We start from the raw sequence: 17,254 nt of genomic DNA, 5'->3' as shown, positions 1-17,254 counted from the left end.
AAGTTCAGGATGATAAAATTACAAATTTGTCTCCCATATTTGAAGTTTTGATAGTTTGCAACATTATTTATCAAATTTAAAATTTTATTTTATTAAATTTGCAAAAAAAAAATCAATTTTAATGATGAACACAAATCTTAATAATAAAATTTGAAAAGAATTAAGTCATTATCTAAATGCTTCTAAAAATTTATAACTTTATTATTCAAATTAACAATTTCTGTCGTCTTAAATTTTCAATTCTCTTTTTTCATTTTAATAGGAAATACCAATTTTAATGGTTAAACTTGAAAAGTAATATGTTATTATTTAAATATTTTCAAAAATTTACAGTTTTGTCTTCCAAATTTGCAATTTTTTCTTGTTGAATTTATAATAAGTTTTCTCAGTTTTAAAATTGGAAATAGATTGCATTATTTGAAAATTAGTTAAAGATTTAAGGAACTTACTCTATATTTTAAAATTTTTTGAAACTTTACGTAAATAAAATAATTCATGTGGAACTTAATTGTCATTCCTCCTTATTTTATTGAATATTTAGAATTGTTGTTTCATAAAATTTTTATTTTATTAATATAAATGTGAAACATTTTTTTTGTTCTCAAAAATTGAATTTTTGTTTCATATTTTATTTTATCCTTGTTTATTAAATTGATTCCTAATAATTGGAGGTAAATTTTTTAGTTAGATCGATACGTATCACGCCATCTGTTCACCTAAAATGCATTGTTCTAAGTTTCAACATTAACATAATACCATGTTGCCTAAAACGGGTTTAAAGTTGTAACACTAAGGTAGTGTTTGAAAGTTTCTTTTCTTTTCTTTTTTGACATGAAGTGGAATGAAGTGAGAAGGTCAAAAGTTTTATAAATCTTTTTAAGAGCCAGTGAAACGACTGAGATTGCCTTCCAAACCTTTCTTCATTATCCTAGATCCATTTTTTCCAACCCTCAATTTTGGGGTGGAGGATGGAATGACATGATATAAATAATATTATTATAAATTTTTTTTTACTTTTTTTTGGGCTGGATTTTACTCTCATTATTCTCACCCCCTCACTCTTTCATTCTCTCGCACCCAAAAATTGAAAAGACATAATTATATTTAATTTAAATATTTTAATTTTATAATTATTGTTAAATAATGATTAAATAAAATTATTTATTCTTCTAATAAAACTCACAAATAATGGAATGCTTTATTTTGTTTTACTCCGTCCCACTTCACTCCATTCTATTCCATTAATTATAATTTTTTTATTTATTATATACTTTCAAACATGCTCAAAGTTATGGATTGGATGAGTTACTATAGAAAAAGCATGCATGGATAGTAGAGGGAGGGGGGAAGGATTGAACAAGTCTGTACTTTAGCCTCAAAAGGAATACTGATATAAAAAGAAATCGTAATGCTTCTATTTGTTTTATGTTAGACAAAGGGAAAATAAGATTATGAAAAAGAAAAAGAAAATCTACTTAATTAAAAAGAACAAAATAGCCTAAGTCCAATTACAACTGCATAAAGGATTAGACAAGACTATACTTTAATCTAATCTGAAGTTTGGTTTCTTTCATGAAAATGATTAGGTTAGGTAACCCATCATCTAGTCTCATTTAGTTGTAATTCAAAGTTTAATAGGACCAGATTTAGTCACTGGAAAACCAGTCCAGTAGTCTAATATTCATTTAGTCTCTTTTTTTTCTTTTTTCTTCTATGAAAGGCAACAATTCATTTTAATTTAGTAAACTCAATACAAATAATAAAAATACTTATAATTATATAAACTTTATATCACTTGTAACTCTTGATCTTCCAAACAACAATATCAACTCAAAGTTACCTAATTCTTTCTTTAATGTCACCAAAGCCATCTTTGTTTTGGACCCTAGCATGAACAATTTCTATGGTTAGATACCAATGGCCATATTCAAGCTTCCTAACATAAAACGCTTAAGCTTGAGCTCTAATCAACTCAAAGGATCACTTCTAGATTGGTTAGACCAGCATGAACATTTGCAACATTTTGATATCTCTAGAAATTTGCTCTAACGTCCAATTCCTTCATGTGTTGGAAACCTTTCTTCCTTAGTTTTCTTGGATCTGTCAAATAATCAATTGAGTGGCAATATTCCAAAAAGCTTTGGTTTACTCCATAGCTTGGAATATTTAAGCATTGAAGGCAATTCCTTCAAGATTATTCTTTCAGAAAAGAATTTTGCCAATCTCTCAAGATTAACATCTTTGTCGTTAAGCTCGAATGGTTTCAAATTTCACTTTGAACCCAATTGGGTCCCACCATTTCAACTTGAGTTTTTGGATGTGAGTAACTCAAGTCTAGGTCCCAATCTCCCAGCATGGCTATATACACAACGATCACTCCATGCACTAAGCGTTTCTACAAGTGGGATAGCAAATATAGATGCAAATGTATTTTGGAGCTTTGTTGCAAGAATCAGTAGAGTCGATTTGTCAAACAACTTGATTAGAGGAGACATATCCAATAGGACATTGTACTGAGACTCTATTTCTTTGGACAATAATCATTTTTACAGGAAGCCTCCCACACATATCATCCCATGCATATGATTTGTCAGCATCGGACAACTCTTTCTCGAGATCTATATTCCCATTGCTGTGTGATAGCAATGCAACAGAAGTGTATCATTTGGATGTATCGCACAATCATTTAACCAGAAAACTTCCTGATTGTTGGGCCAATGGGAAACATTTGGAACACCTGGGTTTGGGGAGCAATAAGCTAACAAGTGAAATTCCTCCATCAATGTCTTCATCTAATCCTATGATATTAGATTTGTAGAGTAATAATTTTTTTTTTTTGGCAAATTTTCATTGGATTTGTCAAAGTGGACAAATTTGGAATACCTCTTTCTTGAGCGGAATAAATTTTCTGCAAGTTTGCCAAATTTAAAGCAGAAAAAGCTGGTGGTTATCCAATTGAGAACCAACCAATTTACGAGTAATATTCCATTTCAAATATGCAACCTCTCAACTATCACTATACTAGATCTTGCGGATAATAAGCTTTTTGGACCCATACCTCACTGCTTATATAGAATCATGCATTCAGTTCCTGATTCTTTTCTAGAAGAGGCAGCGAACTTAATCTCTAATGGAAGAGATTTAAATTACAAAAATGTTGCCTTTTTGCGGATTATCGATCCTTCTATTAACAATATGATTGAAGAAATTCTACAAAATTGTTTAGAATGACTCAATTGTGGTCCTTGAAGTTATCTCGAAACTATTTGATAGGAAATATTCCCACAGAAATCGGAAGCATGAAAAGCTTGGAATCTCTTGATTTCAATTTCAATAAACTTTATGGAAAAATTCCTTCCACAATCTCTGATTTGTCTTTTCTTGCTTATTTGAATTTATCATACAACAATTTCAATGGAAAAATCCCTTTGGGAAACCAGATTCAAAGTTTTGAGTCAAGGATTTTTGTTAGCAATCTTGAACTTTGTGGAGATCCACTTCTGAAAAAGTGCCACAAGAAGGAAGAAACCGACAACTCAAAGCCAAATGAGGAAAATTAATAAGATGATAACTTTACAAAGTCATGTATCTTGAGATGGGAATCAGCTTTGCAGTGGGATTTTGGGGAGTTTGTGGTTCTCTCTTCTTCATCAGATCATTGAGACACAAATTTTTCAGATTGTTTGGTCATCTAGTGGATCAACTTTATGTTTTTGTGGCGCTCAGGTTGAAAAGTTTCATTGAAAATCGAGAAAGCATACTGTGAATTGAGGTAATAATTTAGCTATCATATAGTATTAAGAAAGTAAAGTGATATCTTTAATATTTTCTTTTTATTCATCATCATGTCAAACGAATTATAACTTATTTCGTTTCATTTTTTTTTTTGTCCAGTTCAATATGTTCTATCCACAGGTTGCAAGTGCAGCAAGAAGTAGCAAGCTTATTCGGTACAATAAGTGCAGAGTCTGGTCCTGGTTTAGGTCTATATGTCATATCGCTATATCTTAAATTTGTGATTTAACAAAGGAAGAGTTTATATAGTAGTAGTTATCAGAGTATCTGTATGAATTCTCGTGTCACATATCATTGTATTTTGAACCTTTGATCATTTTTCTCCTTTGAATGAAATGCTCTTCTCTCTTTCAATTAAAATTTATCTGAGCATGCTTTTAAAATTGAGTACCACCCACCGTTAGGTTAAAAGTTAGAACTAGACGAAATGTAGTTAAAAGTAGACAAATTTTTTTCAAAGTTAAGAGAGAGTGTACATTCTTCTACGCGATGGTTCTCTGTAGGGAAACAGAGCCATTGAAGAAACAGAGTTCGTAATATCGACTTCACATTTGCTTTGGCTTGATGGTTCTTAATTTATGATTTGTCTCTTAAATTTTATAATTCATTTAAGTAGGTAACTTCTGACAGGGTAAGTAAGCTTGAATCTGGAAATTTATTATGATTCGAGTCTTTTGGATTATAACAAGGTGATATTTTGCAGGTTGTTTCAAGTTTTTTTTTTTTAAAAAAAATTAGTTCTAATTCACTGATATAAATAGATTCAGGTTAATTTGTTACTATCAAGGTTTGGTTTTTGATTAGAGGCAACATTTGAATGTTTAATTTGAATGGCCATTCTCACTTTGGACTTTGTAAAAAATCGAAAAAGGGTATTTTGATTATAGATACAGAAAATGATTTTAGAGGACCAATATACATGGATTGGGCCTTCACAAGCCCACTCTTATTCAGTACACGTTCCAGCCTTTCATATGAATAAAATGAGCAAATTTATTAAGTTGGTGCACCACAAAAAGTAATGGTCAAGATTCCATTAACATCATTTCAGGGTTTGATTGATTTTTTAGAAATGTATATAAAGACCTCGTTTGGTATGATGAAGAGTTTTTGATAGAATCAGAATCGAAATTGGAATTGAAATCGAAATTGGAATCAGAATAGAATTGAGTTATAAATGTATGTTTGGTATAAAGATGAAATCTGAATATAATATTAATAAATATATGTATTTAAAATAGATAAAGACCAAAATGCCCTTATAAAAAAAATAAAAAACATAGCCATCATGATGGAGTGTGTATGTGGGGCACTTATGACAATTCTATAGAATTGTGGCAATTCCATCATGATGGAGATGGAATTGAATTCTAGGTATTTTGGTAGAATTGGAATTCATAAGGAATTGAATTCATACATACCAAACAATTGAAAGCATGATTCTAATTCAATTTCATTTCTCTTGAACCCAATTCTAATGTACCAAACATGACCAAAGAGTATTGCTTGAGGAAGTAAGCTGTTTGAAAATTTTTTATTTTATTATTATGAGAACTGATATTTTGTAGAATTTGTTCCAAAAACAAAAAAATAATGAAAATAATTTTTTTTATTCTTCTTTGTTCTTCAGAACAATAATTACAGAACACCTAAAAGTTGTTTTTATTTTTCTATTCTCCAGAATAATATTTTATTTTTTTATTCTCCAAAACACTTTTTAAAAACACGTTACCAAACATATTTTTTTGTTCTCTTGTTTTGGAAAACAAAAAATTCTTCTTAGAATAAGTTTTCAAATAGGCCATAAACCACTTAAATTGCACTCAGATTCCTTGTAAGATTAGTTTTAAAGCTGTTGTGGCTATGAGGATATCTTGGGAAGACATAAAATAAATGAGTAAATTTGAGCCAACAAAGATTGGTCTGATTAATAAGAATTTGATATATAACTCATAAGATTGTGATGAATTCAAATGCCACTATTAATGTGAAGAACTTGTTAAAAGACAATATGTAAATATTGTGAATACTGTATTTTATTCGGATATTTTTTAAATTTAATAAGATTAATAATAAATAACAAAAAATATATATATAAATACAAAAATAAAATTTAATCCTTTTTAGGATTATATTTTCAAAAAAATGATTAATAGGGTTTAATTTTGTTTTAACCTAGATAATCTTTTATTAGTTAGGATCTTATTTCTTTTAGTTCATTCAAAAATAACCAAAAAAATATAAAAATATAAAAATAAAATTTAATCCTTTTTTAGGATTATATTTTAAAAAAATATAATAATTTAACAAAATAAAAAAGGTTAAATCTTGAAAAAAAAAATTCAAATTATTTCAATCATTCAAAAAAATTTAGAGTTAATTTTGAGAGTTAACTTTTTTCTTCTAAAATCATATTTTTTTCACTTTAAATATCTGTGTGTGTGTTTGTGTGTTGATTAATTTTTTTAAAAAATTAATATAGGCTAGATTTCATCACAGCCTTAGAAGCTTTCCGGAAACACGAACAGAAACGCAGAAAACAAACAGAGAATAGAAAAAAGGAAATGAGCATAGCAGATGCAGAAGAACCAGAAGCGCCAGCTGATACACACAGAAAGAAGACAGAGACACAACCATGCAAGGCGGAGGTAAGAACAGAGCTAGAAACGCAAAAAAAGAAGTAGACACAAAGCGAAGAAGGAGGAACCCAAAGCAAAAAGCAGACTCGCGTGCAACTGAGAAGAGCAGATAGCCATGCAAGGACATGCACGCACGCGAACAGAAAAATTAGAGAGTAGAAACAAGGAAAAGGAGAAAGAAATACAGAAGACATGCACGGCAAGAGGAAGAGCCTGAGCTTCAACAATAAAGGGACGAAGATAGAAAAACGAAGAAAACAAACAGAGCATAGACAACGTTCAAAACAGAGCACGAAAATGGAGAGGAAACGGACGAGGACTTCTAGAGAGAGAGAGAGAGAGCATAGAAGAGACAATACAGAGACAGTGAACGTGAGAATAGAGCCAGAAAAGAGAGGTAGGAGATGGCGAAGTGGGAGAGACGAACGAATGAGAGAGATGAGGCATTATGAGCATCCCATGACATTAGTTGGAAGGTGAAGCAAAGTAGCATCAATCCATGAGTCTCCCAACCTCATCGACGATATCGTTTAAGAGAGTTAGCGAAGCAATGACAGTTCCTTCGAGCTCTCACTCTCTTCCACCACCTGCTTCGCTCTGATGCACTCGAGTCCTTTTGTCAAATGAGGAAGGAGGAGAGAGGAGACTGAGATAAAAAAAAATAGAGATTGAAGGAGACTAAGAGTAGAGATAACAGAGAGAGAGAGACCGAGAGTGGAGGCTAAGATCATCCAGAAAAGCTTATTGTTAGTGAGTCCAGGAGCGTGGTTTGGTGGACATGTGCTAAGAGAGATATGAAGTTAAGGAAAAGATGGTTTAACTCACAGGACATAGGCGAAGCATGCGTATTAACAGCTCATAAGTAACGACTCTGAGCTTATCTACTCCTATAATTTCATATTCATTGCTTGGGCTATTACTATTGGTTTCCTCTATCTATACTTGGTATTTGCCTAATATTTTGCACAGATGTTCCTTCTCCTGTTTAGTTTAATCCCTAAAATTTTCATTATTTTGTAGCTCATTTATACAGTTAAATATGCTGGTTTTTGCGGAATTAGTCATGAAAAGTTTTTCTCTGTTAGATTGTTACAACTTGACTCATATATTCTTATATATTGACACAGAGGTTACTTTAATATGAAATTTTATATCCATAACACTCACTAACTGTTGTTTAAGACAAAATTCTTAGGAATTTAGATCTCATGTACCCATTTGATTATATTAGTTTCTAAGAGTTGGTCAGTAAACTGCATGTTAATTTTTATAGCTTAATTGGTGATTTTCTTTTCTTCCTTATAGGGGCATTCTTGAGCTTATTTTTATATTCATATTTCTCCACATGTGCAATTTGATGTATAAAATGTTAAATTATCATTTTTAGAGTCCATTTGTAAAGTGAAATACAATAACTTTTGGATGAAAAATAGGGATATTCTTAAATAACTAATATTGCAAGAGAAATTTAAAATCTCCATGGGCATTTAAAATGATCACCTACTGTGTAAATTAATAAGATTTTACAGGTATGAAGATCAATTCATATATATTAAAATGATCATCCATTAAAATTAACTCTTTTTTTATTAATAAAATATTTAAGTCCCATGTGAGATTTTAAGAATTGTCGTAGAGATTTAAATTAATCACATCATCGTATGAGATAATAAATCCTCACAAATATTGTAATTTTCAATTTATATAGAAGTAAATAAAATACAAAACATTTTTAGAAAAATTAATTAATTAAATTAATAAATTTAAATTGTAATCACATTTTTTAATTAGATCTTTTGGTCATGTCAGATTTTTTAAACTCCGTAGACTTCTAAGATAATCATACTACCGTGTGAGTTAATAAGGCTTCACAGGTATAACGATTAAGATTTTTATATTTAAAAATATATGTTGTATAATTACATATTAAAATATATTCAAAGTGAATATTATTTAATCATTTTATCGTGTGAGACTTTGAATCTCTACATATATTTAGGATAATCTCGTATCATATAAATCAATAAGATTTTACAGATATAAGAGTAAAACTTATATGTTAATATGGGTTTCAAAGGCCTATCATTAAAGTTAGCTCTTTTTGTATAATCTAAATTAATAATTTATTTAAGACCCATATGAGATTTCAAGAATTTTTATAAAGATTTAAACTGATCACATTATCATGTGGGATAATAACTCATCACAGATGCAGTGATTTTTAATTTCTATAATAAATAAATGATTTTTGTAAATAATCATATAATACACAATTTTAAAAATTAATTAACCAAATTAATGTATTTAAATTATAATTACATTTACTGATTATATCTTTTAGTCACGTGAGATTTTTGAATCTCTGTAGACTTTTAAGATCATCATATTATCGTAGGAGTCAATAAAATTCTGTAGATATGACGATGAAGTTTTTTTAAAATATATATATATTATAATTAATTAAATTAAAGATGTATTTAAATAAATTTAATTCCTTTATTATGTGAGATTTTGAAATCTCTGCTGATATTTAGAATAATCATATTATCATATAAGTCAATAAGGCTTTGCAGGTATGATGATTAAAATTTTTTAAAAACATGTACATACATACTTAAATAAATTATTACTAACACTTAAAAATATAAATAAATTAAATTGTTAAACTATTTTATTGTGTGAAATTTTAAAATCTCCACAGATATTTAGAACAACTGCATTATCGTATGAACTAATAATGCTCTGCATGTATAGCAGTTAAAATTTCCAATCATAAAATATAAAATAAAAATAACTTTAAACTCTTTTCTTTCTTTATTTCAAAAATTCAAAAATTGAGAAAATAATTAAAATTAAAATTAGTTTTTGTAATTTAAAACACACATATTAAAATTTTAAAAATTATTTTATTTACAAAATAATGACTTATTTTTAATTAATTTCTCCTCAAAAAAATATTTTAACTAAAAAACTTTTAAGCCCAAACTATGTGGACTTTGATCCACATCACAGACTATGTAGGCCTCAGAGTCGGATTATGAGTCAAGTCCTCCTTTATAAATAAATAAATATTTCTCACTTAATTTTTATCATTTTTATATCAAGCACATGAATATAAAACAAATAATTAAAATAATTTTAAAACTATATTAATATAGCACAACAAACTTTAAGTAACCGTTTTCACGAACGTGTGTTGTGGAATGCCTAACACCTTCCCTACATTTAACCGACTCCCGAACCTATTCTTTAATTTCACATACCATCCTTATTCTCCTTTAACTAATTTTCCAAAATTTTCTTTAAAATTTTGGTGGCGACTCCTCGTTTAGCCGGTTCCCACCGCAAAAGCTAGAACCTCTGCTCGCACGCCGTCTGCGTCGCATTTTTCAGGTGCGACAAATATCTTTATAAGTATTCTTTAAATTTTAATTTTGGACATTCTTGTAAAAAAATGAATAAATTTGACGGAAATCGAGGGAGCCCAAAGTCGTGGTGAACGTTCATTCCTATTGCATGTGTTGACTGGCAGTGAAATACCGAGTCTTCTGTGAGGAATTCATAGTTGGAAAGCAGTGAAGTTTCCCGGCTGTTGACTTGTCAAAGCACTATCATGGATTGATGAATGCAATTCCGTAGGATATGAAGTTTGACAAAATTGGCAACATCCTCTTCTCTTTCTTTGAGTTTTGTTTGGGACGAAGACTTTAAGCATCATGGTCTCATGGATGGGGCAATAATGTCTTCAAAATGTCACACATATTCTTTTTTCTTTGTTTTTTTAATTGCAACTTTTTTACTTTGGCAAAGCAAATTTGAAAAAGAAGATAAGAATAAGAATGGAAAGTGACTTGTGGAAATGAATGCATTTGTCATTCAATTTTTCGACGGAAAGTCTGGATGATTTGTAAGCATTAGAAGACTTGACCATAAATAATGTGATGTGTCAGTAATAGATGCATTTTAAGTACTGTTTGAGATTAAGACTTTACAAGCATCCTGGATAGGGCAACGTCTTCAATATGTCAACACACATTCTTTTACGCTATTAATTTTACTACTACTTTATATGCTAATGTTGTCATTTTATAAATTTAATGGGCCTCTATTCACCATTTTCGCTTTAAGGATACGTGCATAAGATAAATTTTTTTTCTAGTATTTTGCACCTTATTATGTTTGCTTCCTTTTGTTGAAACGGTCAACATTAATGGACATTAGTTAAATTTAATGGGAAGGATATGCTGCACTCATTAAAATAAGTTCATAAATACTCCTACACTTTTATTTATTAAAGAATACTGGGTGTTTTTGGAGAAAAAGTTGCTTAGTATTTTTTCTCTTTACCCTATTTTAAAAGTTAAAAGTTGTGTTTGTAAATAACATGCATTTGAATAATCTATTTCCACGTTGTGTCCAATCTTAAGAAAAATGTGATTCCTTGAGGTTGCGTTTGAGTACATGAGGATTTAGATTTGAGTTTGGATTTGAACCACCTCCTCCATTTGGAATTTTGGATGCATAAAATCCAAATTCATATTTTGTTATAACTTTTTGATAATTACAAATTTCCTTTAAATCATAGTTATTTAAAATTTCAGCTGCTCTAACCCTCTCATTGTCTTCACATTTTCATTATCAGTGTCTTTGTTACCCTTGTCTTTCATCTCATCTCTTTTCAATTAAAAAATAGAGGCAAGCTCTCGACTCCCAATCTTTCATTTATGTTTTTAATTTTAACTCATTTCTTTTCTACTTTATTTTTTTTATATTGGCCAAATAAAAAATTTTTAATACATGGATTTTAAATCTAATATTTTAAACCTACAATTCAAATTCAAATCAATTAATCCAAACACTACCTCAAGTGACTTTTACTTTTGTGAAGCGTTTAGATGAGTTAATTGTTGTGGGATATTGAAAAAGAAGATATGAAGACAAATGGAAAATGAATGCATTTATGATCCAATTTTTTGTTGGAAATTGAAGACTGGATGATTTGAAAGTATTAGAAGACTAAAAGTGAAATAATTTTGGTTTATTTCCTCTTCTAAGGATTAATAATTCTTTGTGGGAGCTTTTTTAATTATTTCCGACAATGGGAGTCTTTTTCTATGATCTTTACTCTCCAGCGCCTCTCTTGTGTTCAGCATGGGTAAATGTGTGGTAGGTTTTCTATCTCTTTTTGTTGGTATGAGTTGTTTCTTCCTTTGATATGAGTTGTTGAGAAGGGAATAGGTTCGATTGTTGTTGGCAAGGTAGGGGTTGTCTGTCCAAAGAAAAAATGATTTATGCAATGGTTAATCATGGATTTTGTGACTTCTTGCAACTTAAGAGGTATAAGGTCTTTTCAATATGGATCTTAATAATTTGAGTTTGCTACTAGGGATCTTGGCTTGGGCTTTTCAATTTAATAGGCAGTGGTTTGCAACAGAAATATGGGTGCTTTTTTGTAATGCTAATAGTTAGTTTGTTATTGTTATTGGTGGTTTTGGTTCTCTTTGTGGGAAATTTGATGCATGGAAATGATAAATCTACTATATGGGCAGTAATTATTGTTTACATAGGGATCAAATTGTGAGGATAGTTCTATGAACCTCCCATCATTATTTTCCGATGCAACTTCCAATGTTTTGGAGTTTTCATAATAATGACGATATTTCTTGCTTTCTAGTTTTATTTTAAGGTTTAAGATAGTTCTGATGGCATCGTTTCTTTTTTTTTTCTTTATGACATATTATATTAGGTTTAGGATTTTTTTTTATTGTTGTGTTGTTTCTCTTATTTCTATTTTGTTTGTTTGGTTTGTATTTGTAAACCTTTCTGTTTTTAATGATATTTCACGTTTCAATAAGGAAAAAAAAAGTACTAGAAGACTTGACTATCACGAAAATGATGTGGTTATAGTATTTATTTGGGCAAATCTAAATGTTTGTTTACTTTTAATTTTCTATTAATATTTTAAGCCACATCTTCTTTTCCAATAATTCTCACAACTTAATACATCATGGCCATTCTTAATTGAATTCATTCTACTCATTAATTATCCAGCGAGTTTCACTTCACAAATTTTGTTGTTTCAATATAAAATATTTTCATGCATAGAATTTGAAAGATATGATTTTGTTGTGCAAACAGAAATGAAGGTGAAAACATAGATGATAGAATTTGAGTCTCAGTCAAATTTTTTGTCTACAGGATCTATATAAACCTGAATTTATAAATATTTTTTCGGTAGTGTTTAATACTTGCTATGAATATTTTAATTTCCAATTACATGCATTGGGTGGCATGGGAATAAAATTTAATGTTACTATTGTTTGTTACTTTAATTTTATGGGTAAGTTGTTGGAATATTTATTTATGGATTAACATTAATTAATAAGCCCAAACAGATTAGTCTTTATGATTTTGTGTGAATCGTGATAAGTGGACCACACAAGTGAGCCCAATGGGCAGAGGCCCAACCCACAACCCAGTAACCGTCAGTTATTTTTATTTCTTAATTGAATGAGTCAGAGATAATGACATATAATTATTTAATTATTTTAATAAAGTAGTTACTAACTTGATTCTTATAAGTCAATCAGTTGATAACCACAATACACATGATACATATTCTTCCGATCCATTATTTCTGCACTCTATGAAAACTCTGGGGACCAGTGGGTTGTGCGTCTGTCTATACTCAAGATAATCGAGCTCTTTCAAGCGATCAATGGATTCTTCAAATACACACATGTTTCTTTATTCTATCTTATTAGATCATATATGAATTGAGATATTAAATCTAACATAAATAATATAAGTAGAAGCTTCATTAACAATGAAAAATATACAAAGGTTGAGATTCAAATTTTCAATCACTTGCTTCAATAAGGAGAGTCTTTTACTACTCAGCCCACTGTAGTTGGTACTGTTGTTTACTATTGGGTTAACAAAATTTGAATCCAATTAGAATAAATCATTTTTACAAATTCCATTGCGGCATCTAAGATTTCCACTATTATACCCACTTTGGGGTTGTTCTTTTTCCTTAACTTAGATTTAGATTTAAATTAGTTTACTCTTCCAAATTGAATTTACATTAAAAGACGTGAAGACTAGGAAACATCAGTAGACTTGACCATAAGCAATAATATCATCTCATTGTATCAATTTTTCAAGGCATTTAACTTTTTGTTTACTTCATATTTTCCAATATTTTTCTCAAAGCAACAATTCTTTTGCAATGACTTTTAGGATCATTTACACAACTTCTATATATATACAAGATAAAGAGCTCCTCCCTAAGTTCATTCTAGGCTAATTAAGCACGATGTCAAGCTTCACTACTTCACGTATTTCTTTTGTTCTACTGTTTCTGCTATTAGCAACAGCATTTGACAGAAGCGTGGATGGTACAAACTCGGTGGTCCGTTGCAATGAAAATGATAAAAGGCTGCTCTCGATCTTCAAACAAGGAGTGGTAGATGCCAAAAACCAACTCTCCTCTTGGGCTGTTGAAGATGATTGCTGTTCATGGGTGGGAGTTCACTGTGACAACATCACAGGCAGAGTTACAGAGCTTGATCTTTTCAATCATGCATTAGGAGGTGAGATAAGCCTATGTCTGCTTCGAGTTGAATTCCTCAACTACTTGAATTTGAGCCGGAATAATTTTGAAACTGTGAGAGTGTCACCATGCCAGATCTCCAAATCTCTTGTTGATGGACACAAATTTGACAACCACTCACTTGCTACTCCTTCTAATCAATCAGAAAATTTTTCTGTTTCTCTACGCTTTCTTGACTTTTCTGACAATTTTAAGTTAGTCATAAGTGATCTTCATTGGCTTTCTCAACTTACTTCCCTAAAATATCTTGACCTCAGCGGCAATGATATAGGAAATGAAACCAAATGGCTCCATTATATGGCCATGCTTCCTTCGCTCTCTGAGTTACACTTGAGATTTTGTCAATTGAGCAATTTTCCATCCCTTGATTATGCCAATTTTACATCACTTGAAGTTCTTGATCTCTCTTTAAATGACCATCTCAGTGCAAAATTACCTGATCCGTTCTTTAATATCACCAATGATATCTCTAATCTTGACCTTAACGCCTGCAATTTCTATGGGCAAATACCGGAAGCCTTGTTCAAGCTTCGAAAACTGAAAAGCTTGAGGTTGAAATTCAATAATCTCGAAGGATCAATTCCTGAATGGTTAGGTCAACTTGAACATTTGCAGGAATTTGATATCTCCAGTAATTTGTTCTCTGGTTCAATTCCATCTTCTCTTGGAAATCTTTCTGATTTAACTATCTTAGGATTGTCTTACAATCAATTGAGTGGCAATCTTCCAATAAGCCTTGGGCAACTCCAAAACCTAAATATATTATCCATTGGTGGCAATTTCTTCATCGGTGTTCTTTCAGAAAAGAATTTTGCCAATCTCTCAAAATTATCTTATCTATACTCTAGTTCAAATGGTTTCAAATATTTCTTTGATCCTAATTGGGCCCCACCATTTCAACTTGATTTTTTGAATTTGGGTAACACAAGTTTAGGCCCTAATGTTCCAACATGGATATATACACAGCGGTCTCTAAAATCACTACAAATGTATGAATCAAGGGCGATTTCTTGCAAGGGTAGATATGGTCGACCTATCATACAACTTGATTGATGTAGATATATCCAATATCACACTCAACTCATCTTATATAGATTTAAGCCACAATAATTTCACTGGAGATCTCCCACAGTTATCAGCAAATGTCCAAAAATTCCTTGCATCTCATAACTCTTTCTCAGGATCTATTTCATCTTTGTTGTGCCACCCAAAAAGTAATGGAGAGATCATGTTATCTTCTTTGGACATATCATATAATCAGTTAAGTGGAGCACTTCCTGACTGTTGGTCCGATTGGAAACCATTAGGATACCTTAATTTGGGGAGTAATAGGCTAACAGGTGAAATTCCTCCCTCAATGGCTTCATTAATATATCTTCAAAAACTCAACTTGAGTGATAATAGTTTTTTTGGAGAATTTTCATTAGACTTATCAAACTTGACATTTTTGGAATACCTCCTCCTGGAGAAAAATAATTTTTCTGGAAGTTTGCCAATTACATTGCAGCAGAATATGATGGTTATCATAATGAGGGCCAATCAATTTATAGGCAATATTCCATCACAGATATGCAACCTATCTTCCTTAAGGATATTGGATCTTGCTGATAATAATGTTTCTGGATCCATACCTCATTGCCTCAACAGCATCATGCATTCAAATCCTGAAGATTTTAATCTTGTCAATGATGTCCACTTATTTACTAAAGGAAGAGAATTGGACTACAATCAGGATGAATTGTTTTTGAGGATTATTGATTTTTCCAACAACAATTTATCAGGAGAAATTCCTAAAGAATTGTTCAATTTGACTGAAATGTGGTCCCTGAACTTGTCCCGAAATCACTTGACTGGAAAGATTCCCAAAGAAGTTGGAGGCATGAAAAGCTTGGAATCTCTTGATTTCAGCTACAATAGACTTTCTGGAGAAATTCCTTCCACCATCTCTAATTTGTATTTTCTCGATTATTTGAACCTCTCATACAACAATTTCAAGGGACAAATACCACTAGGAACACAAATTCAAATGGCAATCCTAAACTCTGTGGAGATCCTCTTCCAACAAAGTGCAGCAAGAAAGAAGACATTGGCAACTCAAAGTTGGTTGAAGGAAATAATGAAGACGACAACTTTCTGAAGTCATTGTATCTTGGAATGGGAGTTGGATTTGCAATGGGCTTCTGGGTGGTTTGCGGTTCTCTCTTCCTCATCAGAGCATGGAGACACAGATTTTTCCGATGGTATGATCATTTGGTAGACCGACTTTATGTTGCTGTAGCCATATGTTACAAAAGGTTTGATTGAATATCAGGAACAAATTCCCCTTGAGGTAATAAATTAGCTGCTGTGTTTCTTAACTGCTATTATTTAAACAAGAGTCTATTTTCCTCCTCCTTTTTCTTGCCAAACAAGTTCTGTTCTTTACTAATTATGTAATATCTTGTTTCTTGTTCAATGTGTCTTGTCTTCGTGATCCAAGCGCAGCAGCAAGCATTGGGTACAACATTTTGGAGTGTAGGAGTATTTTATCTATCTATCACTATACTATGATGCGTTCCTGTCATTCAAATCCTGAAATTCTGCTTCAAGTAATAAGAAGCTTTGCTTTGCTTCCATGTTACCTATTGAATGTCCTTTTCTTTTCTTAAATTTAGTGAATTGCACTGAGAAGAGAAGATTTGGTAATGATAGTTATTAGTGCATGTGTGCGTATTCTCCTGTTGTTAAAGAAGCCTTTGTTGAGTAGATTTCCATGAATCCATGTGATATGGTTGTTTTGTCATCTTTTTCTCTTTCAGTGGAGTATCCTTTTCCCCCGATTAATTTATATTTAAGCAGTGCTTATAATATGACTGGAAATTAATTAGTTGATATCAATCAATAGAACTACCACATGTATAAGCATATATAATATACAGTATTAAAATCTAGCAAAGCAAACAGGCTAAGAACACACGAAGTTCAAATCTTGGAGTTCAGGTTTGCTGCAGATTAGATCGACTAGGAACATTAATACGAATCATATATCCGACGCTCTCTTATCAACACACAGCCTCGTATTGAACTATAAAGTAATCAATGTACGTGATGCTCTTAAACAATGTTTCATCCTTCTCTAATAGCTCAAGCGCAGGCCTACTTCATTATCAAGAGCTACAATGAGTTAGAACCACAGAAAAAATGTAGTGCTATAAAAGGAAAAATT

General features: G+C 31.0%; 1 protein-coding gene across 1 annotated transcript; it reads left to right on the top strand.

Annotated features, from left to right (window-relative positions):
* The first annotated feature begins 13,752 nt into the window (after positions 1-13,752).
* Positions 13,753-15,102, top strand: LOC129317228 (receptor-like protein EIX1). Its single transcript, XM_054961596.1, has one exon. The coding sequence runs from the start codon at positions 13,753-13,755 to the stop codon at positions 15,100-15,102; it is 1,350 nt and encodes a 449-aa protein (XP_054817571.1).
* Positions 15,103-17,254: the final 2,152 nt, after the last annotated feature.

The sequence above is a fragment of the Prosopis cineraria genome, unplaced genomic scaffold (genome assembly GCF_029017545.1).
Source record: "Prosopis cineraria cultivar Desert tree isolate PC_DT_omini unplaced genomic scaffold, ASM2901754v1 PC8, whole genome shotgun sequence".
NCBI lineage: Eukaryota > Viridiplantae > Streptophyta > Magnoliopsida > Fabales > Fabaceae > Prosopis > Prosopis cineraria.
This window is presented reverse-complemented; position numbering and strand designations above follow the sequence as displayed.